The sequence below is a fragment of the Heterodontus francisci genome, chromosome 17 (assembly GCF_036365525.1).
Source record: "Heterodontus francisci isolate sHetFra1 chromosome 17, sHetFra1.hap1, whole genome shotgun sequence".
Classification (NCBI taxonomy): domain Eukaryota; kingdom Metazoa; phylum Chordata; class Chondrichthyes; order Heterodontiformes; family Heterodontidae; genus Heterodontus; species Heterodontus francisci.
In genome coordinates this window covers 46,393,295-46,417,518 of record NC_090387.1, presented here as the reverse complement: position 1 = coordinate 46,417,518, position 24,224 = coordinate 46,393,295, and the positions used below count along the sequence as shown (strand labels likewise).

Sequence of the window (24,224 nt, the reverse complement as noted above, 5' to 3'; positions counted from 1 at the left end):
AATTAAGGAGATGCGTGAAAAACACTGAGTTAGTATAACTAATGTTCAAAGCAATGAAGAACTACACAACCATGGTTCTTCCTTACTACTGAGTCTGAAGAGTACCAGTATCGGAAAATGCTTTATAATATGAAATATATATCTTGAAAATAGAAGTAAATGTTTTACTGTAACTACTTTTTCTTGTTAGTTTCACAGTGATCCACTTATAGCAATAAATGCCTGCTTTGAAGGAGATGTTGTTGTTATCTGTCCTGGTCATTACTCTGTGAATGGCTACTTCAGCATTGCTGATTCCATTCAAGTAGAAGGTAGGAGCAGGAAGAATAACATGGACACATTACATCTTTACACAGGTTTTCTTATCTGTAAACCTGGGAAAGGGAAGGGTGATATTTGTCAATGCAAGCACCATTTAACAACTGGTGTAATATATAGTCCTGTTTTTGTAATACTTAGCAGAGATCTTTTTAATGTATTTCAGTTTGAATCTAGTGGTACCTGTTTATAATTAGCTTTATGAATTATTGCCTTCTCTGTTGGTCTAATACAAATTCAGGTCACTGTAGACTGGAGGTCTGAAGATCTGAAAGATTTGCATTTATATAGTGCTTTTGCATTTATATTGTGCATTATCAAATCTCAACAACCTTCTCAAAGCATTTCAAATGAGTTAATAAGATTGCTGAATGAAACCAGAAAAAAAAGCAGCCACAGTCAAATATGAGTAATATTAAGGATATGGGAGTTAGAGGTTGAGGCAGTGTATGCTTGGCAGTGGCTAGAAGAAGCAGAGTGATGGACGGGGAGATCATGGCTTGGATCTGAATGGCAGCCAACATGTAAGTGATTGTCCAATGAAATGGAGTCTTAACATGATCACGTCACGAGGAAAAGGCAAAACCAATATCCTGTCAGTAGAATTTTGGGAATTGGAGGAAAGAACAGAACTTTGGGAGGAAAGAGGGTAGGTTCCTGTCTAATTTCAGTAGTGACTGTGTTTGAACTAACAACTGGGAATAGTACGGGTGGGACAACTGAAGAGATGGGGAAAAAGACAGCTCTGATGTTGGGATATTTGAGGTTTATGGATCTGTAGGAAGCCCTACTCTGGTATTTAATCCTTCTCTTTCACATGCAGGCACACTCCTATCAAACTCAGTGGGAATATATCATTTGATATTTAGTGGAGAGTGCTTGCATTTTTTTTTAAGAAAGCTAGCCATAAACAAATATGGAGAAGTTATGTTAAACTTGTATAGAACATTGGCTAGACCACACCTTGAAATACTGTGAATAGCTCTGGTCTCCACATAAGAATATAGAGGCACAAAAAAAACAACGAGGATGATACCAGAATTGACAGGTTATACTCATCAAGAAAGGTTGTACAGGCTTGGGGCTCTTTAGAAAAGTCAAGACTGATCAGTTGGCGGAAGATGCTGTGGTCAGCCAGTCAAACACTGGAGACCAGTTGAGAAGGGCAAGGAGGGACAGTTTGCCTTTCTCATAGTCACAATATAATTTATGACTGAGCCATTTTAGTACTGTGGCATGGGTAGAAACCCGATTGGAGGGATTCAGGCATGGACTTGAGGTGGCAATGCATTCAAGGACTTTGGAGAGGAAAGAAGATTGGAGATGGGGTGGTTTGCAAGTACGGAGGGGTCAAGGGTTGTTTTTTGAGGAGAGGAGTGATGAAGGCAGGTTTGAAGGAGGGAGGGACAGTTCCTGAGGAGGGAGAACCGTTAATATCAGCCAGCATGGGAGCCAGGAAAGGAAGTTGGATGGTCAGCGGTTTAGTGGAAAAAGAGTTGAGGGAGGAGGTGGGTCTTATGGACAGAATGCACTCAAAGTGCATAAAGGGAGATGAGAGAAAATAGAGTAAGATGCAAGTTCAGGACTATGAGGTGGTGGGGGGCAGGTGGTGAGATCCTTAGAGGAAGTTTGGCCTGGTGGACTAGGGGAGGGGAATGAAGTGGCAGAGGCAGTTGGTCTCAATCTTGGTGACAAAGAAGTCCATGAACTCTAGCTTTTGGTATAGGAAGTGAACTGATGGAGTCAGGGGAGAGGATTTCAAGAAAATGCTTTGCAGTAGAGAAAAACTGGGCTTAACTTTGCGGAATAATATGCCCTGGAGACATTTTGTGCTTCTAACAATGCTTTGCTACCCCAGAAAAGCTTTTGATAGTTTTGTGCAATGCATGTTGTGATGTTTTAGCATTTTAGAAACTCTTAATGTCCTACAAACCTGTAGTGGCCTGTTTTCCACCAAATCATGAAAATATTTCACTTTATTTCCTTTCTGTGTGCCTAGGATATGGACTTCCTGATGACATTGTGCTGGAAAAAGAAGGTAAAGGAGATGCCTTTGTTGCTTGCACAGCCAATTATGTAAAAATATCCAATCTGAAATTTATCCAGCATGAAGCTACAGAAGGTATTCTATGTAAGTACAGTATAATTGTCTGCTATATGGAAAAGGGTAAAGGAACCTGTGAGAATGAAATGCTTTCAAATAAACTTCTAAGGACCTATAGAATTAGAACATTACAGCGCAGTACAGGCCCTCCGGCCCTCGATGTTGCGCCAACCTGTGAAACCATCTGACCTACACTATTCCATTTTCATCCATATGTCTATCCAATGACCACTTAAATGCCCTTAAAGTTGGCGAGTCTACTACTGTTGCAGGCAGGGCGTTCCACGCCCCTACTACTCTCTGAGTAAAGAAACTACCTCTAACATCTGTCCTATAATCTATCACCCCTCAACTTAAAGCTATGTCCCCTCGTGTTTGCCATCACCATCCGAGGAAAAAGACTCTCACTATCCACCCTATCTAACCCTCTGATTATCTTATATGTCTCTATTAAGTCACCTCTCCTCCTCCTTCTCTCCAACGAAAACAACCTCAAGTCCCTCAGCCTTTCCTCGTAAGACCTTCCCTCCATACCAGGCAACATCCTAGTAAATCTCCTCTGCACCCTTTCCAAAGCTTCCACATCCTTCCTATAATGCGGTGACCAGAACTGCATGCAATACTCCAGGTGCGGTCTCACCAGAGTTTTGTACAGCTGCAGCATGACCTCGTGGCTCCGAAACTCGATCCCCCTACTAATAAAAGCTAACACACCATATGCCTTCTTAACAGCCCTATTAACCTGGGTAGCAACTTTCAGTGATTTATGTACCTGGACACCAAGATCTCTCTGTTTATCTACACTACCAAGAATCTTCCCATTAGCCCAGTATTCTGCATTCCTGTTACTCCTTCCAAAGTGAATCACCTCACACTTTTCCGCATTAAACTCCATTTGCCATCTCTCAGCCCAGCTCTGCAGCCTATCTATGTCCCTCTGTACCCTACAACATCCTTCGGCACTATCCACAACTCCACCGACCTTCGTGTCATCCGCAAATTTACTAACCCACCCTTCTACACCCTCTTCCAGGTCATTTATAAAAATGACAAACAGCAGTGGCCCCAAAACAGATCCTTGCGGTACACCACTAGTAACTAAACTCCAGGATGAACATTTGCCATCAACCACCACCCTCTGTCTTTCAGCTAGCCAATTTCTGATCCAAAGCTCTAAATCACCTTCAACCCCATACTTCCGTATTTTCTGCAATAGCCTACTGTGGGGAACCTTATCAAACGCCTTACTGAAATCCATATACACCACATCCACTGCTTTACCCTCATCCATCTGTTTGGTCACCTTCTCGAAAAACTCAATAAGGTTTGTGAGGCACGACCTACCCTTCACAAAACCGTGCTGACTGTCGCTAATGAACTTATTCTTTTCAAGATGATTATAAATCCTGTCTCTTATAACCTTTTCCAACATTTTACCCACAACCGAAGTAAGGCTCACAGGTCTATAATTACCAGGGCTCTGTCTACTCCCCTTCTTGAACAAGGGGACAACATTTGCTATCCTCCAGTCTTCCGGCACTATTCCTGTCGACAATGACGACATAAAGATCAAGGACAAAGGCTCTGCAATCTCCTCCCTTGCTTCCCAGAGAATCCTAGGATAAATCCCATCTGGCCCAGGGGACTTATCTATTTTCACACTTTCCAAAATTGCTAACAACTCCTCCTTGTGAACCTCAATCCCATCTAGCCTAGTAGTCTGAATCTCAGTATTCTCCTCGACAACATTTTCTTTCTCTACTGTAAATACTGACGAAAAATATTCATTTAACGCTTCCCCTATCTCCTCTGATTCCACACACAACTTCCCACTACTATCCTTGATTGGCCCTAATCTAACTCTAGTAATTCTTTTATTCCTGATATACCTATAGAAAGCCTTAGGGTTTTCCTTGATCCTATCTGCCAATGACTTCTCGTGTCCTCTCCTTGCTCTTCTTAGTTCTCCCTTTAGATCCTTCCTGGCTAGCTTGTAACTCTCAAGCGCCCTAACTGAGCCTTCACGTCTCATCCTAACATAAGCCGCCTTCTTCCTTTTGACAAGCGCTTCAACTTCTTTAGTAAACCACGGCTCCCTCGCTCGACAACTTCCTCCCTGCCTGACAGGTACATACTTATCAAGGACACGCAGTAGCTGCTCCTTGAATAAGCACCACATTTCGATTGTGCCCATCCCCTGCAGTTTCCTTCCCCATCCTACGCATCCTAAATCTTGCCTAATCGCATCATAATTTCCTTTCCCCCAGCTATATTTTTATAAATTTTAACTACTCATTAGAAATCCCCTTCCTTACTGCAATTCTGCTCCATTATACTTTCCTTATTACTGTTAGTTGTGCTTTACTGTAGAAGCATCAGTTATTCTCATGTCTTCAGTATCTTGACACACTCACATTGTCAGAGGACATGTCTTTATTTTGAGCACAAACTCCTCTAAATGTGATTCAAATATACATTAACATTCATTTGTATAGTTTTGGGGATGGACAGCTACTGTTATTGGGGTCACCATTGTTTATCTTCCCTGTCCACATATTCATTCCTACTATCAGAGATGCAGTAGTAACAACTGAACAGGCAGTCTTCTAGCCTAGATGTTTGGAATTAATATATCAACTACTTGCTGCTGGATGTGCAGTTTGAAAAACTTGTGCCATTGTTTGCTAAATTACTGTAGACTAATAAAACTCCTAAATCCTGGTGTCACCTGTTTGGAAAAATATGCTTTTCGTTTTAACATTTTAGGAAATAGGTTTAATGTGCTTATTAACCACTATTGTTAATCTAATTGCAAAATACTGTGGATCCTCGAAATCTGAAATAAAAACAGAAAATGCTGGAAATACTTAGGCCAGGCAGCATCTGTGCTGAGAGAAACGGAGTTAACGCTTCAGGTTAATAATCGTTCGTCAGTTTTGGCACTAGCTTTTGCTTTGCAGGTTGTAAACTATAGTGCTCAGGATTTCTCTTGTTCTGCTGAGTGTGTTTCACTTCCTCAGTACTGCACTGAAGTGTGGGCCTAGATTGTATGCTCAAATCCTTGACTGGGGCTTGAACCCACAACCTTCTGATTCCGGTGACCGTGCTGTCATATAAACTGATACAGCACAAAACATATTAAAAGAATCCATCAAGTGTTAATGTGTGGCAAATTAGAGTACTGACTTGTGGATAAAATTAGGCAATATACTGATAACTGCTCTGCATGAAAAAATATGAATAATTTGATGTAATTATACATGACAAGTGATTTAATATGGGAAATATGCTTGAATTGGGACTGAGTTTAAAGATCAGGAATTCTGTATAATGGGATTTGATACATTTAGGTTCTGCAGTTGAATTGAGCAGATTCATTAAAAATTGACTATCAGAATTTTCCTACTTTCTCTTACATAAGTCACTGGCTGCTTTACACTTTCATGATATTTTAGGAAAATTATCATTTATGGGTCTTTCACATTCAAGATTTGTTTTCTTCAAATGTTCTGTTTTAAGTCTCATTGTTCCTATTGCCATTTTGTTTAAATTTTGAAATCTGCTTTCCTTGGCAAAGGGGATGATGATTAGATACTTACTGTAAATTGTGCAATGTCTTTTGATGGTTAGCAATTTAAATCAACTTATTGCCAAAATTCATTCCAATCAATTTAATTTACTGCTACATAGATTTCAGGCTTCCCAATCCTTCAAACATCAGATCTTTCCTCCTGGTAGTGTGCTGCACTGCTGGATGTATATTTTGGCTAAGATATTTGGGAATTAAGCCCCCAGCTAAGGAAGTCAAATCCATTGACAATTCAGAGTTAATTTTAAGGGACACTTCATGTTAAAATTCTCACTGCACCTGAAAGTTGACTTGATTGTTAGGCATTCCTAGTATTTCAGACCTGTGCAAACAGTACTGTCAAAGCAGAAGCTTCTTTTTAATAGTCTACTGAATCATTCCTGTTAATTGCTCTCAGTATTTGTATAATCATTCCAGTGAATTGCTGCACTAATTATTGGTTTGTAGAAAATAAACTGAGTAGTGAATTAGTAGTAGAAAGTGCAAGTAATAATAGTATCATAAATTCTTTATCCTAGATTCTTGCTGTTTGATTCTAAATTGTGAATCTGAAATATCTGTCTATACATTTGTACACAGACAAAATTGCGATAATTCATTGTGCTGTGTTCTGAAGTATTGACTTCAAGGTTAGTTGCGCAGTGGTGATTTTCAGTGTGTAAATATGGATAAGGGAAAAAATTTGTTTTTAATAAGGATTAATTTTACAGCTTTTTGGTTTGATTACCACTTCCATCTCTGAGCTGTCCAAGTTTTCAGTTGAGAACGCAGTAGCTGAAAAGACTAATTTGCAGGATGATGGAGAAAATGCTGGGATGTGGGACAAAATTGGACAGCTCTTTCAAAGCACCGCGAGCCAAATATCCCCTTTTTGTGCTGTAAAATTCTATGATTCTACAGGATGACTTTTTTTCTAATCAGCATACAAGTTAAAGACTAACATTTATATTGGGTGTCAGGCAAAAAGGGCAAAACTAATGAACATTTAAAAACGCTTGTCTAACTGTTCAGCTAGGCTGAAGATCATTGCTACAATATTAAAAAGCTTTGACAATTGTCTTTTAGTGGAATCTTTGCTATATGCTAAAATATCTCTACCTTTTTTGTGCTGACAACTGATGTAATTTCCTAATTTGTCTAACTTGTTGCGTAAGCAAACTACACTTAACACTGAATATTCTAATCAGTGAAATATGCAAAATCTATTGTTTAATTTAGACTCTACTGAATAAAATCTAAAATGTCTAATATTCTACTGTTTAGCAGTTTATTGTACTTTAACTATTTAGGTGTCCGTAAGGGCCAGGCTATACTGGAGAATTGTGTACTGCAATGTGACACTACAGGAGTCGTATTGAGAACCTCAGCAAAACTGCATATGAAAAATTGTGACCTGTATGGAGCAAAGGTATAGTCTAATGACAAATCTTCAGAATTTTAAATAGGATTCTGATCTGCAAAGATACTTGAACGGGGTGATAATCCCTTGCGTTTTGGTTTGTTTCGGCTTTCGGCATAATGACATGCTACACTATCAGATTTCAGCATGATTGAAACACACACATGTGCTCTGACCTTGATCTAAATGTATCAGTTGTATATTTGTTTCCATAGCAAGCAGGAGGTATAAATTGTATACAAATAGTCTTTAGTTTACATAATTGAACAAGAAATACACTTTTCTGTGCTTTTCAAGAAATGACTGCTTTTCACTTTTAGCACATCATTTTTTTTCTGCTTGTTACATACTTCTATGGCTGTAAACTAGGCATGATGTAAAAGGGTAGAATGGACTTGCTGTGGCTGGTAGGATGTGTGTAACAGTGGAATTGATTTTCTTCTTTCCCTCTTGGTCATGCTATCAGAGGAGATATTTGTGAACTTCCCAGTGGCTGGTAAATACTGAAGAATAAATTGACTGCTCTTTTGATATTAGAATTATGTACAGAAGCCCAAAGCTGTTAATTATTTTTCTTGTGTCCATTTTTAACACAAATTCGGATTTTTGAAAATATATTTTTTTTGTAACAAAGCAGACCCAAGAAGTGGCTGGAGTTTATTTCTTGAAAACTTAGCAATGGAATTTATTTGTAATTTTTCAAAAATAGTATTTTGTAGCTAGAAGAAATAAAGTATGAATATAGTATGTTGATATAGGATGTGAATCTAGGGTTGTAATAGGCTTTGAGGTTGAGACAGCAATGATTTAAAGTTTTTTGTTGTCTTAAGCTGAATACAGTGATCTTTGCTCTAAGGTTGATTTGCTTTAAAGAAATGTGATTTAAAATGTCATATTCACTTAGTGAAGCAGCAGAATATTTTTTGTAATTAAAATCTTGGCAGTTTTAATTGTCATTTGAGGCAATGCAAAATTACATTTTTGAGCTAAACTCAGTCATTTTTTTTTTTTAACAACATAGTGAATATTTTTTGAAGTTAGAATCATCAGTCCTATAGAGTCTGCTGTATCCAGACTTGATACAACTACATGCACAAGTCACCCACTCCTAATCATGCTTCCTCCTTGGAGAGGCCATGAAATATGACGTCAATTCAGGATAACTGAGGAAATACCTTTTGCAATCCAACATAACCAAAACTAGCTAGCAGCTTACTGTCTAACTGGAAGTGTTGGCTTTCTCTCTCAAAGGACTGTTGCAATTCCCACATATTTTGGTAGTTTGTTCCAGGACAAAACATTAAGAAAAAAATTCTGAAGTTTGTTGCATTTCCAGTGAAAAATCTTAAGTTGTTCTAATGTTGGACATCAGCTTGATGTATACAAGATGTAGAAAGATTCTGAAGTACAGAATCATTTCTAACAGACTATCATAATTGACGAATGTCTATGTAGGTTTCATGTTAATAGGGGCAAAGATTGACTGAATCAAAAATTATTTTTCAAGAAATGACCAGAATGTGCTTGACCTGAAGCTGAACACTTAACCCACCATTAATAAGAGATAGCATGCAACAAATTCCTAATGAAGGGTTTAATTTTACCCTTTAATTACAGATACATCTTGTTGGCACATCTTTTTAGATGTACTATAATTGAGGAAATTATCATTTGCGAAAATCTATTGCTTTATCTAGCTGCAAAGCATTGACCCTGATCCAGTGAACATAAGCACAGTATTTTATGAATTGTATCTTTCAATTAATTAAGATCACTTTTATCCTGCAGATCTTTTAAGCATTCAGTAGTTAGGGAAAAGAAACAGAAAATAGGAGCAGGAGTAGGCCATTCGGCCCTTCGAGCCTGCTCCGCCATTCATTATGATCATGGCTGATCATCCAACTCAGTAGCCTGTTCCTGCTTTCGTCGCATTACTTTGACTCCTGGCATGATCGTTATTTTTGCCAATACAAAGTGATCATATTTGGTTCAATTGAAAGAAAATTGGAAGGGGATGGGTTTGTTTGAAATTATCATGAAAAGTCTTATGTGAGCAACTGTTCTATTTAATCCTACCTAATTACTGCTTGTTTTCTTAAGATTTCTTGTAAATTGGGGAGCCATGAGTGAAATTTCGAAAGAGAAAACCCTCCCCGCACCCCATCATCCCTGCCACCATCCTTCAATTTAACTCCATAATAGAAGTCTGTTACATTAGTAACTGTAAACTATCTGACACACCGTTTCATTCCAGTGGTTAAAGTAAGAACTAGATCATGAAAAGCAAAAGAACAAAAGGTTATGGAAATGCTTTATTTCCACAAAGTTAAACAATTAAAGAAACTGGATGATGTAGATGAGAATAAAGAAAAAGATCAAACTTAAGTTGGGTGGAATCCCTTAGCTGGCTGTATTGGTTGATCCTCACCAACGTAACCACCACAGACCTTATCTCAGTCAAAACCGCAGTCAAGCAAGGCTGTGTCATTGCACCAATCCTCTTCTCCATTTTCCTTGCTGCAATGCTACACCTCACCTCCAGCAAACTACCCGCAGGTGAGGAGGTAATCTACAGAACAGATGGGAAACTGTTCAACTTACACTGCCTTCAATCCAAAACCAAAATTATTCCAACCTCAGTCGTCGAGCTTCAGCACGCAGATGATGCTTGCGTACGTGCTCACTCTGAAACTGAGCTCTAGATCTTTGTCGACTCCATCTCAGAAGCATGAGAGAATGAGTCTTTCACTAAACATGTGGAAAATGAAGGTCCTCTTCCAACCAGCTCCTATAGCACACTATCTCCACCATCAATCAAGATCAGTGGCAAGATCCTGGAAAATGTGGACCATTTTCCATATTTTGGTAGCCTCCTTTTGGCAAAGGCAGATATAAATGACTAGGTTCATTATCATCTCCAATGTGCCAGCTCAGCTTTCAGCCGACTGAGGAAGAGCGTATTAGAGGATCAGGATCTCAAACCCGAGACTAATATCATGGTTTACTGAACAGCAGTGATCCCTGCACTCCTATATGCTTTGGAGACTTGGACAACCTACAGCAGGCATCTCAAAGCACTGGAGCAGTACCACCAGAGCTGCTTCTGCAAGATCCTCTAAATCTGGTGGCGCGAAAAGTGGTCCAACAGCAAAGTCCTCTCCCGAGACAATCTGCCCAGCATCTGGGCGCTAATTGCCCAAAACCTGATCCGCTGGGTGAGACAGGTTGCCGGCATGCCTGACACCAGACTCTACTCAGAACTTAGTCGTGGCAGGAGACTCCCAAGAGGGCAGCGGAAATGCTTTAGAGATCAAACGTCCCTATCTACTTGTGGGAAGTCCCTGGCTTGTGACCATCCTCGATGGAGAAAGCTTATTCGGGAAGGCATCGTACACCTCGAGGGACTTTGTCAGGAACATACGGTGGTGAAGTTGAGGCATCGGAGGGAGGACAAAAACCTCCTAACTACTCATCTACTTGCCCCTTGTGTCAGTGCCTGCAGATCATGCATTGGACTTATCAGCCAACTCAGAACCCATCGAACTGGAGTGGCAGGAAGTCATTCTTGATCTGGAAGGACTGCCTAAGAAAAGGAGTATTGGTTGAGGCTAATGTAATTAGACATATTACTGAAATAAAATGACACTCAAAATGCTAAACTATTGGTCATAGAAATTTGGAACGAAAGTGTGTGAATTGAAAGTTTGGTTCCCGCTAATGTGGGAAATTTGTTATTGTTTTGGATGTGTGTTTCAAGAGAGAGGATTAAGGGAAAATACTTTGATCTACAAGGAAGCTTAACAGGAAAAGGATTAAAATGTTTTTGTATTCAACAGGGGGCAGGACTTGAAATTTATCCTAGCAGCACGTGTGAGCTGTTTGGCAATGATATACATCACTGCAAGGAGGGAATACTCATTCAGGTAAGCCCAAAAGTATTTGGGTAAGTAAACAATACAATAGAAACGTTAACTCTGCTTCTCTTTCCACAGATGCTGCCAGACCTGCTGAGTGATTCCAACATTTCTTGTTTTTATTACAATAGCAACATATATTGCCTTATATGGGAAAAAAATCTATTGCACTTGACAGATTAGAAATATTTGAGAAAACAAAAGCCAAGCCAGCAAGGATAACCGAAAGTTTGATCAAAAAGATAGGCTAGGAGTAGATGACTAAAAACGGAGATGGAGGCAGAAGGATGTAGGGAAGCAGTTCCAGACTTGAGCGGATACAGAGGTTTGGTAAGTGAAGAGTGGAGAATCGAAATAGCTTCATATAATGGGGGGACACTATAGAAATGATAGAGTAATTATAGCAAGGTATTAGTATTTCTAAATTATTGTATAGTTAACCTAGGATAGGTTAATTATATAGTTGGATTATTTTTTTAAATCTTCATGACGTACCTCAGTTCATGTTTTCAAGGTGTGGTTAGATCAAATAATTTCGATTACTGGTGCATTGTTTACACTTTTGCTAAATGGAGGTTAAATATTAGGGGTAAATTTTCAACTTGCCACTTGGGCATAACATTTTTCTTTGGAAATTGACTGTCTATTCTAGAGGGAACCTAACTTTTCATATTCACTTCAGTCAGGTGGTTTCTATAACAAGTGGCTGATCTGCATCCAGTTTTATGCCCCAATGACAAGTTGAAAATCAATCCCTATATTATTTGAAATAGCCCATTCAAATATTTGAACCTGCTGCTGAAGGAATTTCTTATACTAGTATTTATGGAAACTAGCAACCTCCCTATGGCTCTAAGGCAGAAACCCATCTAAGCCATAAAATTTGGCTCTGCAGCACCCCTGGTTTCGATGTTATGGAAATGGGTAAGGAGAAAATAGTGGGGGTTGGCTCCTGATGACCTCTGATGTGGCCCATGCTGATTGCCCTGTTTTGAAGCCCATCGCGCAGGTGTCCCGTGTGTGTGTGCATCAGACGCATGCAGACTGGGCAGATGTGATGCCAGTCAGTGTCTAATGCTGATTTGGCACCCAATCTGCCATTCTGGACATGGCCGGTCCTGTTACCACCCTCTCTTAAACAGGTACAGCTGAACATGTGTTCTGCTGCATGAGGACTCTCCCACCCGCCCCCGACCCCACTAACCAGCACTATTTAAAGGCATTATCATTCAACCTTTGGGTGAAGTCTTTTTGCTGCCGCAGTTAGTGAAAGTACTGTGTTGTTGAAGGTGTTGACAGAAGTTGTTTCAGTCAGAAGAGAGTGGTGGTGGCCCTTTTGGAAGGAATGGTGTCGTTTTGAAAAACTTCTGAGAAACCACTTGCTCACATGGAGGCTATTACAGTTTCCCTTGACTTGCAGTGTCTCGAAGATGGAGCAGAGGCATCAGAGAGGAGAAGCTGTTCGCAGAAGGAGGAGGGGAGCTCTCAGAATGAGTCTTTTGCCATCTAGAGTCTTCAGACCCTACCTCCTTGCAGCTCAGGAGCAGTCTGTGGCAGCTATTTTTCACCAAGGAGATGGTTATAGAACAGTGCCACCTCCTCGAAACAAAACTGAAACCTAGAGCAGGCTGAGGACAGTGCTGTCAGTGGCTGTTAAGGTTACAGTAGCCCTTGATTTCTAAGCTAGTGAATCCTTCCAGGCTGAAGCTGGTGACATTGCCAATGTATAGATTCCCCATCCATCGCTGCATCTGGGAGGTCACTGAGGCCATATACACTTAGAGGAAGGGCGGACAAGTGGCTTTGCCAGGATAGTGGGCTTCCCCATAGTTCATGGAGACATCAACTGCACGATATGGAGCTGTGGGTGCCATATCTCAGTGGGGAGACGTGCCATACTACAAGGATTCCACTTGCTGAACATGCAGCTGGTTTGCAACCATGTCCTGACCATCATGCTGGTGAACGCCTGCTATCTTGGAACAGTCACTATGCTTTCGTCCTGCTTGAGTCAGCCATTCCCCTCCACTTTGCCAGTTGACCACATGTGGACATGCTCTGCAATGACAACCATGCTGCAGCGAGGAACACTGTGGAGTCATGAGCAATTCCACTGCCTGCACGACTTGGAAGGAGCCCTCCAGTACTTGCTGGTGTGTCTTCCCCCAATTTATAGTGGTCTGCTGCATCCAACACAACCTGGCCATCATGAAGGCACAGCACTACCCACCAGGGCTTCTGTGACTGGAGGAGGATCGCTCTGGACTCTGGTTCCCCTGGAAAAGTCCCTATATCACTGCTCCACATTTACCCACATTACCAGCTCTCTGTTATGGACCACTACAGTGTACTCTTGGCCAAAGCTTGACACCATCCAGGACAAAGCAGCCCGCTTGATTGGCACCCCATTCACAAACATTCACTCCCTCCACCGCTAACACACAGTGGCAGCAGTGTGTGCCATCTACAAGATGCACTGCAGCAAAACACTAAGTCTCCTTTGACAGCACCTTCCATTTAAAAGGACAAGGGCAGCAGATGCATGGGAACACAATCATCTGCAAGTTCCTCTCCAAGCCACACAACATCCTGACTTGGAAGTATATCATCATTCCTTCACTGTTGCTGGGTCAAAATCCTGGAACTCCCTTCCTAACAGCACCGTTGGTGTACCTGGACCCCAAGGACTGCAGCAATTGAAGAAGGCGGCTCCCCACCACCTTCTCAAGGGCAGTTAGGGATGGACAATAAAGCTGGCCTAGCTAGCGACGCCCACAATCCCAGGAATGAATGAATGAATAAAAAAATCCTGAAATAAAAGACACCATAATTCAATCATTCCATACAAGCTTTTATCCAACAATGCATCCAATGCTCCATACAATACTCAACTAATCAGCCTTGTGCATTCCCTTAGTGACTGTCTTATGGGTGCCTTTGCCTGGTGTGGTGCTCCTACGCAGTGCTGCACCAATGGCTGGTGGAAGACAGCTGACTTTCAATGGGAGAGACTGCAGTTGGCCTTGTATTCAGTCAGCTCTGGGCTTGAGAGCCCAGCTTCAGACTGTACCACCTCAGCTGCATGGCAGCAGTCTGGGCTGGCTGTCTGAAAAAGGCAACAATAGGGGTAGTGGTAGATTAGCAGTGTGAGAACACAAATGCTGCCTTCCTGATAGGGAACAGCAGGTTTGTGCACCATTGAGCCTGTGCCAGCTCCTCGGGTGGCATCTCGGCAATCCTAGTAACCTGCTGGAGCACAGATTGATGGTCTGTTGGAGCTTGCATGGTCTCACTTTGAGCATTGGTATCTGCAACCATGATGGCACCAAGCTGGGCGCTCATGACCTCAGTTTGAGCATCTAATGACCTCAGTTTGAGCTTTCACTGCAACACTCAAATATTGAGTGGCTTCTACCTACTCTGCAATGGGAGCTAAGACATCAGTGATCAGGCGCTGCGTCATGGCTGGACCCACAATTGTTAAGGAGTTGTCTACCATTTCCACGCTGGAAAAGATGGGTTCCAAGATCTGCACAAAGCCCTGTACCAAGTTGAAACCGGACGTCTCCATATTTCTAGATGGTGACAACATGCTCTGTGGGAGGCCAGCCGTTATACCAAGCATTTCAGTGTGTATGCCCATTAGCCTTTTCCTGTATACAGCCCCGTCGAAGTCCCTCATCTGAGTCCCCTACAGCAGAACTCGTCTGTGACCTTGCCTTCCAGTGAGCTGGCATATGTGCTATTTATTTTTCCCTGGCCCAACTGAAGCTCACTTGTGCCCAGTGATGCAATACATACAGATCCTGCCTCTATACTACTGTCTAAGGCATGTGCAGAGCCAGTATCTTGAGCTGGTGGCTGTGGACTGATCTTTCAGATCAGATCTTTCAATTCTGGGTACTGCCTGTGTGGAGTTTGCAAGTTCTCCCTGTGTCTGTGTGGGTTTCCTCCCACATGCCAAAGACTTGCAGGTTGATGGGTTAATTGGCCATTATAAATTGCCCCTAGTATAGGTAGGTGGTAGGGAAATATAGGGACAGGTAGGGATATGGGATTAGTGTAGGATTAGTATAAATGGGTGGTTGATGGTCGGCACAGACTCGGTGGGCCGAAGGGCCTGTTTCAGTGCTGTATCACTAAAAAAAAAGTGATACTTCCTCAGAGATCTGCTTTTCCTCTGGGCCTTCATCCTTGGGCACCCCTGGCTGGCAAGGTGACAGTTTTTGGGTATCTGAAAGCGTAAATGCATAAGGGGAGGATTAGGTGAGGAAAGCGGAGTGATGGGAAGCATCATCTGCACCTTGTACATCACACCAGATTGCGTAATGAGGATGAAGTGCGATTTGAGAAGGTGCATTACATAGGAACATAATCATTCTGGATGGCTTCAGTGACATTGGTTGCCATGGGCTCAGTGATTGCTGTGCAAATAATGCCGAGCACTGTCTCCTCTAAGGGTTGAGGTTGTGCAGCCGTGCCTGTTCCCCTGCTGGTTTGTTGTTGCTGTTGTCTCTAGTTATGTGCCACCTTGTCCGACAAGAGAATGTGTTGCCAAGCATTTGGGTTTTGTCTGTTCTAGCTTAATAGCTGCAAGTATGTGGAAGCTGCAAGATGTGGGTGTGAGGCTTGCAGTAGTGGTAAGTATGTGAGGGTGAGATGGAGCATATAAATGTTAGGCATGACTCTTGATTGCTCGAGATTGCAGATGGGTGAGTGATGGAGGTGTGGTACATTGCGCAGTGTATGAGGTTGTTAGGAGATGACATTTGAAGATACATTCATTGACCTTGAGTACTCATGTGAGGTCATTGAACTTTTTCTAGCACTGTATCCAGATCTTCAGGGCCAGATCCCTGTCATTGACCTCTGTCTGCTCCCACTGTCTTTGCATTGTATGCCAGAGGGCCTTCTGACTCCCCTGCAGAATGATGATCTCTCACCCTTTCCATCTCCTGCACTAAGGTCTCCAGGGCTACGTCTGAGTTCCAGGGAGCCCGTCTCTGTCCTGCTGTTCCATCACTATTTCTTCCTGCTCAGGGTGTCTTTCCCAGCACCTGCTGTAGCCAGAATGCACGTCTCCTTTAAGAGGTGGATGCTGGCTTTAAGTGCAGTCTAGCTTTAACTGGGACTAGCCTCGCATGAAGTTGGATCCCCTGCTGAGCATGCAGCTACTCAGTAGCACGTTTAGTGCTGGGCTGCACGCAACAATCATATAGATGAGCAGGTAGTGGGATGGTTTGCATGTTGCCTGCGTCACTTCCACTGGATGTGGGGTAATCACATGTCAATCCTACACCTGCTAGTGGTCCTTATAGAATTTTTTACCCCTAATATGGTGGAGGAGGGAGAGGGAGGTAAAGAAATGCCCACATGTTCATACTATGTGTGATGATGGTATTTTCGCATGTATGAGTGTCTTGCATCCAGTTGTAACCTGTACATGTGCCGTAAAACTGTTCAAGAATGCCGTATCACTTGTACTTGACATTTGTTGCAGAATTTCATGGAGGAACTATATGATGTGCCAAAAATAACAATGATGAACAATCTGATTCATAACCACGAAGACTATGGTATCACAATGGCCAAATTTGCAATACACTTTCCAAAAAAGAAACCTCCTTTTGCAATTGCAACACAACCCACAAGTAAGTGGAAAAAGAATTCATGTAAGTTGATTAACTTAAGTTTGTTACTTGTGATCTGAATCAAGAGGAAAGGATTAGAAGGATATGCTGATGGGTTTAGATGAAGGGTGGGAGGAAGTTCATGTGGAGTATAGACACTGGCATGGCCCTGTTGGGCCACATGGCCTGTTTTTTGTGCTTTGAATACTATATATGTAAATCATAAATCTACTATGAATAGTTTTTGAATATGCTGAATGGGCTGGCAGTGAAATATTTATACATTTTTATTGTGAAATGCATTTCATACACAAGAAATGTGGAAATGTTCAAGACCTTCCCTCTATCATATGGTCAGGAAAGGGGTTGTTGGTTCCAGTGTTCAGCTCGATTCACACTTCCGAGTATGAAACAAACCTATGCCTGCATACAGCAGTACTTGGATAACATCCAGGCCAGTGCTAATGGCAGGTATTGATTATCTTGAACAAGAGAGCCCAGCCATATCCATATGACTTTCAATGGTACCACCATTGCTGAGTTCCCACCCCCACTATCTTAGGGATCACCATTTATCAGATGTCAAATTGATCAAACCGTATCAACACCATAGCTACAAAAACAGACCAGAGTCAGATTTACTTCCTGACTCCTGTAAGACTTTTTTTGTCAAACCGATTATAGTTCTGATCCATGGAACAAACAGTGCAAACCACAGATTTATGGAATAAGTTCCTTTTACTTAATAATCAGCAAGCGATTGTATTGAAGCATCGGATGGTACTATCACACAGTAATCCGAATTACATATAAGTATGCATAGATCTACCACTTTACATTCAGCTCAAGCGACTATAATCAAAAACCTCATATGCACAAACACCAGCCAGTGGTCAATTCTACAGTGACTTGATGTAGCTCTTGAATTGGCAACTGACCAAGTTGCCCTCCCCACTGCAGCAAGTGCTTTTTTTACAACATCTTTTGTACCTTTTTTTTCCAGGAGTGGGTCTGGATGTTATTGTGACAGGACCTTGTCACACAAAAGTAAAAGCCCGCCCTCCAGTTCAGTTCCCGATCAATTTGAGTAATGGTTGAGAGTTGTTTCCCAGATCTTCTCATCTGCTTTATCAGGCTTGGGAATGTCTTGTACCTGTTATAGTCTCAGCAGTTCATTCCTGCCCAAGGTCTTCCTTATCTGTGAAAAACAACTTGCAGCATTCAGCAGTACAGTTTACTTTGAAAAAATCTTTTGGCCTTGTGAATCATGTTGGTAACATTTGGTCAAATTATATCAAACCTGTATTTTTACACACCTCAAAGTCTTTCCATCATTTACACTGCTCAAGTCAACATTGTGATGGAATAATCACCCAGATGAGTGCAGCTTCAGAAACACTTGAAGCTTGGTACTATTCAGGGCAGAGAAGTTTGCTTCATCAATGCCATTGCTATAAGAATCAACATGCACCTCCTCCATCACTGGTGCACGATGGCTGCAGTATGTGCTATTTACAGGATGCACTGCAATAGCTCACAAGATTACTTCACTAACTACTCTCTTCTGATGACCTCTACCACTAAAATAGTCAAATCATAGAATACTATAGCACAGAAGTAGTCCATTTGGTCCATCAAATCTAAGCTGGCTTTTGCAAAGATCAATCCATTATTAGCCCTTCACCTATGCTCATTCCCCATATCTCTGCTATTCTTTCTTCAAGTATTTATCCAATTCTGTTTTTGAAGGCTACTATTGAAAATGTAGCCATCACCTCATCAGGCAGTACGTTCCAAATCCTGCATGTAAATGATTTTTCATCATGTTGCCTCTGGTTCTTTCGCCAATCACCTTAAATCTGTGCCACCTCGTTATTGACCCTTCCGCCATTGGAAACAGTTTCTCTATTTACCCTCTCAACCCTTCATGATTTTAAACATCTCTATCAAATCTCCTTTTAGCCTTCTCTGCTGTAAGGAGAATAACCACACCTTCTCTAATCTAACCATATAGCTGTAATTCCTCATCTCTGGAATTCTCTTTATACCCTCTTCAAAGCCTTCACATTCTTCCTAAAGTTTGGTGTCCCAAATTAGGCACAATACGCAGCTAGGGCCAAACTAGTATTTTCTCGAGGTTTAGTATAGCATCCTGGTTTTTGTACTGCATGCCTCTACTTATACTGACCAGGATCAGATTTGTTAATCTGTCCTGCCATCTTAGAGATCTGTGCACAAACACCTCAGGTTGCGCTCTCCTTGCACCCCCTTTAAAATTGTACCATTTAACATGTATTATCCCTTACCAGAATGCACAACTTTTCTGCACTGAATTTCATCTATCATGTGTCTGCCCATTCCACCAGCCTGTGTATGTCCTCTTGAAATCGATTGCCATCTTTCTCACTGTTTACTTCCAAGTTTCATGCCATTTGCAAATTTCAAAATTGTGCCCTGTACCCCTATCCCCCCCCCCATTCCAATCATGTATGTACATCGAAAACAGCAGTGGTTCTTGTACTGACCTTGAGAAACTCCATTGTATAGCTACCTCCAGTCTGAAAAGTGACCATTCACTACTATGTCACTTTGTATCCCTTAGCCAATGTATCCATGTTGCTACTACCCCTTTAATCCCATGGACTTTAACTTTGCTAACAAGCTTAATAGTGGTACTTTATCAAATAACTTTTGAAAGTCCATTGTTACAGCCAGGTGCTAAGGGGTGTGTGTGGTTCACCTCCTAACTGACCACAGCAAGTTTTTTAGTTATTAGGGTTTTAACCCCTTTGTGTTTTATTTGTCATATAAACAGATGGCAACAGGTTTTCTTGTGGGTTTAAAACAGAAGATTAACAACTTATTGAGCATTATTCATACTCAAAATTGTCACAACTGCACCTGCGCACGCGTGCACATGAATAGAGAGGAAAAGGTGCTAAGTGGTTTGAAGTTAGTTAGGTGTTCAGGGTTCCTGGTAAACCTGTTGAATCTTCTCAGGACAACATATCTTTTAAAGTTGCAGGGTTATTTGTAGATTTTCCTGGTGATTGAGATTTCAGTCTGGAGACTGATCACTTTCAGTTCTCTGCTGCAACAAGTTGAAGTGTAGAATTCTCAGTAGAACTACTTCTTTGGCTTTCGCTGGATCTCCCTCCCCACTTTTTGAGGTCAAAATGTTGCCTCTGTTGGGAGGCGCAGAACCCCCTCCCTGTGGTGACCAACAATGGCTAGGATGTGGCTACTTCACACTTGCTTTGTTTTTGAAGAACCCATTCAATTCAAAAATGTCTCTTGATGGGTTCAGGATGGTGTAATTGACCCTTCTTAGCTTGGAATGTATCATTTTGTCAGTAACAGACGGTAAGACAGTTTGAATATACAGGCATAGGTCGTTTGACCTTCGGTGATTTTGCAGCACATTGTCCACTTTTTTTAAAGGAAAAGTTATTTTTGAAACTCCAGTTTGGGTTATGTATTGTCAATTGCTGCACTTTACGTGAGCGTGACACCATGCACACAATATCAGCTGCACTGCCCTCATGCGCTCTCTGTTACCTCCTCAAAAAAAAAACCTATCAAGTTGGTCATTTTTTTTGCCCTTAACAAATATTTGCTCGCTGTCCTTTATTCTATATTTGTCTAAGGAGCTTTTAATTTTCTCCCTGGTATTGCTTCTAAATACTTTCCCACCACCAGTGTTAAACTGACTGGATATAACTGTCAGGTTTATCCTTTTTTGAATAAGGGTGCAACATTTGCAATCCTCCAGTCCTTTGGCACAACCTTGTATCTAAGGAGAATTTGAAGATTGTGACGAGCATCTCTGCAATTTCTACCCTGACTTCCTTTCCTCAGCAACCTAGAATGTATCCCATCCAGACCAGGTGACATAGCCACTTCAAATACTGTCAGCCTTTCTAGTACCTCTGTTTATTTTTATCTTTATCCAGTATCTGGGCAACCTCCTGGTTTATCATTGCTTTGGTAAATTCCTCCTCCTTGGTAGACACAGATACAAATAATTCATTTAGTACTTCAGCCTTGCTTTCTATCTCCATTTTGGTCCCTAATCAGCCCCACAGCTCCTCTTACAACCCTTTTACTGTTTATGCCTATAGAAGATCTTTCAGATTCCCTTTTATGTTCGCTGCAAATCTATTATATCCTTTTGTCCCCACTTAGTTTTATTCAGCCTGATTCTCCCTTGTATTATCAAGCTGACATCTGTCATACATCCCCTTTTCTGGAAATGTCTACCTAATACTATTCTGGGAACATCACAAGAACTGCGAGAGTTCTCCACTACCTTTTCAGCACAACTATAGATGGCCTTGCCAATGTTGCATATCTCAACATATATCTTAACCAGATACATGTTTTTGATGTATATAATATATATCTTTATATATTGTATCTATATAGATATAAATAATATATATCATTTTATATATATAACATATAAGTTGGGCTCGCAATATGGCTCACTCAAACTTACTAGAAGCTACATATATTCATATGCAGGGACCTGATCTGTGCAAGCAAAAGGAATATGTCCAGGCATTGCACTTTTTTCTGAATTAAACAAAGCATTGGGGATAATAGTTCCTTGGTGCATTCTCCATGGCAATGCCTCGACCAATCAACACCCTTTTCTCATGCAATATAAATTATTGCTCCCCTTTGAAATTTGTCATTCTGTCCTGATGAGTGCAAGACAAAAAACTTGGACAGCATGTCTCTCTTTTTGAGCAACACTCAAGTTCATTGCTACCAAGCAACTATATATTATCTCTTTCTTTCCCTTTCTCTCTTCAAATTATTTCCCTACAATTCTACAATATTTGCAGAATATTTGTGAGTTAGAAACTTGCTTTGGTTGTAATTTAGTGAGTTTATCCCCCCCCTTTCCCCTGTACCAACTTGATTTTTGCAGATGTTGAATATTTCTGGAAAAATCCAATTTTGTTATCTGGAAATACAAGTTGAAGTACTGTTTAGAGACCCCTACCAACTATTGCAAAAAAACTCAACTCGGTTACAAAAAAAGGATTAAATTAACATATTACTATGGCACTTTTTAATCTGAAACCAAAAAATTGTACAATAAACAAAAAAAATCTGAATATTTATCTTACTGACTTTCTATCCTTTAGGTGATACAGAGCAAAAGCAGAATCCACAGAGTGACTTCAATGAAAACAATTTGGAGTTAAATTCTGGCTGTTGTGAAACACAAAATATACCACATGTATTAATTGAGGAGTGTAATTCTAACAAATATGAACAAGCTGTAGTATTGAATCCTTCTGATGCTTTTGAATGCGATGACGCTGTAACAAATGAACTAATTTCTACTTCTGCAACAAAGAGGGAACAGTCCAGAAGTAGATTAAATGAGACGGTAGACTCTGAGGTGACTGACGACTTAATGTCGCAAAAGATGTTTCTATCCATTGTGGGTAACCATTTTAAGAAAAATGGAAAAGGAAGCTTTGGAATTGTGTACTCTTAACTCCATTGTCATGTATATGAACCCAGAAGTATGAAATACATTTGTACATTATTTTAAAAGCAGCTGTATAACTTAATATTTTTCATCAGCTTAAAGTTAACTTGTACATTTGTGTATGTAAAATAGCAAAATCTCAATGTCCAGCAAACAATGGGACAATGGGTGGAATTTTTTTGGGTAGTCCTACATCTAAGGTATTCTCAGTAGTAAGGGTGTTTAATCAGGTTTGTCATCGTTCCAGCTCAGCACCTATTTGTTCAAATACTATGTAATTATAGCTAATTTTTGCCAATTAATTGTGTAGTGTTGAAGGTGATTTAGGAATTTATTTCCATAAACTGCCGAAAGAGACTTGCTGCTTTGTTACAATTCAATTAGCTGTATAAAATGTAACCTCAAAATGTAAGGTTTGTAGTGGTGGGTTATTCTTGGTTGTCTTAATTTTTCACATTACTGGAACTATTGATCCCCAAATGTGCAGCTATTGTGAAAATCCCAAGAATCTCTTTGCATCCCTCTTCTTCCCCCCACAATCCGATCCCCTACCCAACCCAAATGCCCTGACATGCCCAACAAACGAGCCACAATCTCTTTCTGCATCTTCATTAATTTCTGTCCCTTTATTTTCATCACTTATGTTCATCTGTCTACATTCTTTCCTCATCTCTGGTTTCATTCTAGTTTAGGACAGCTATGTTCATTAGAAAATGGATAGCTCACCGTCTAACCAATAAACTAATTTTTGGCTGCCTGTGTTTTCCTGTCACTCAATGGTTATTTCCAATTATCCACTCTGAATAATTATCCTCTAATATACTTGCTTTACACCGTGTTGCAAACTTGACTATGTTTATTGAATAAAGAAAGATGTTTGATAATTTCACTAGGTGATATCCTGTAACTTTACATTAATATTGAATTAATACCTATTTTACTGTTGAATAAAGTGTATTTTATTGTAAGGTAAAGTTGGGAATAAATATAAGAAAGCATATTTATGCTATATTTACAAATAGGACGTATTTAATTTGCATTGTCAACAAAACTTAAACTATTTTATCTCCCTTTTTTGCTTTTTTCAGTTCTTGCCACTGCCATTTGTAATTAATGACATGTTTATTGATTTCATTACTGAGAACCTTATTCCAAACAAAACCTGATTACACTGCAAGCATTTTTAATTAAATATCTAATTGGCTTCCTTTTATATTACAAGCAGTGATTTTCTTATTGTTGGGTGATAAACTCATTCAAGGGAAAAGCAATATTTAGCAGGAAATTATTGCTATATCAGGCTCTAATTTCAGGGTGAGTGACTAGTTACTGTTTAGTACCCCTAATTGCACTTTAAAATTGTATTAAAGATTCCAAGTTCATTGTGTTGAATAAATGTAACCCCAGAAGACCGTATGTGACCAACCTGTGACTATTGTACTACTCAGCTTTGTAAGTATTGACTACAAGGAGTTGAGAGATATAGAGGAAATAACTGCTTTCTGTCAATCTTTCCATGTAAACGATGAGTAGTGAATTACCCTTGAATAGAAAGAACAATTTATGTTATGTGACTATGAATCCTGAGTCCCAATTGGAGCATTCTGATGATGTCAGCAGGCTTTGTAAAAAAAATTGGGTTCAGAATACTGTTGCAGACTCTTTGACTCCAAACTTGAAATCCAAAATATGGCTGTGAAAAGCTCTATTTTATCGAGATGGCATGTGGATGAGGAATACTCGAAGTCCATTGTATGACAA

At 40.5% G+C, this 24,224-nt stretch overlaps 1 protein-coding gene across 2 annotated transcripts in view; it reads left to right on the top strand.

Moving 5' to 3' along the window:
• shcbp1 (SHC SH2-domain binding protein 1) overlaps positions 1-23,419 on the top strand; it is a 43,402-nt gene extending 19,983 nt beyond the window's left edge. For both annotated transcript variants that reach the window (XM_068049364.1, XM_068049363.1), the window contains 6 exons: positions 191-311; positions 2,318-2,449; positions 7,301-7,419; positions 11,247-11,333; positions 16,825-16,975; positions 22,111-23,419. In XM_068049364.1, the coding sequence (XP_067905465.1) occupies positions 191-311; positions 2,318-2,449; positions 7,301-7,419; positions 11,247-11,333; positions 16,825-16,975; positions 22,111-22,469 (969 nt within the window). In that variant the 3' untranslated portion in view covers positions 22,470-23,419. The remainder of the gene's footprint in view (positions 1-190; positions 312-2,317; positions 2,450-7,300; positions 7,420-11,246; positions 11,334-16,824; positions 16,976-22,110) is intronic.
• Positions 23,420-24,224: the final 805 nt, after the last annotated feature.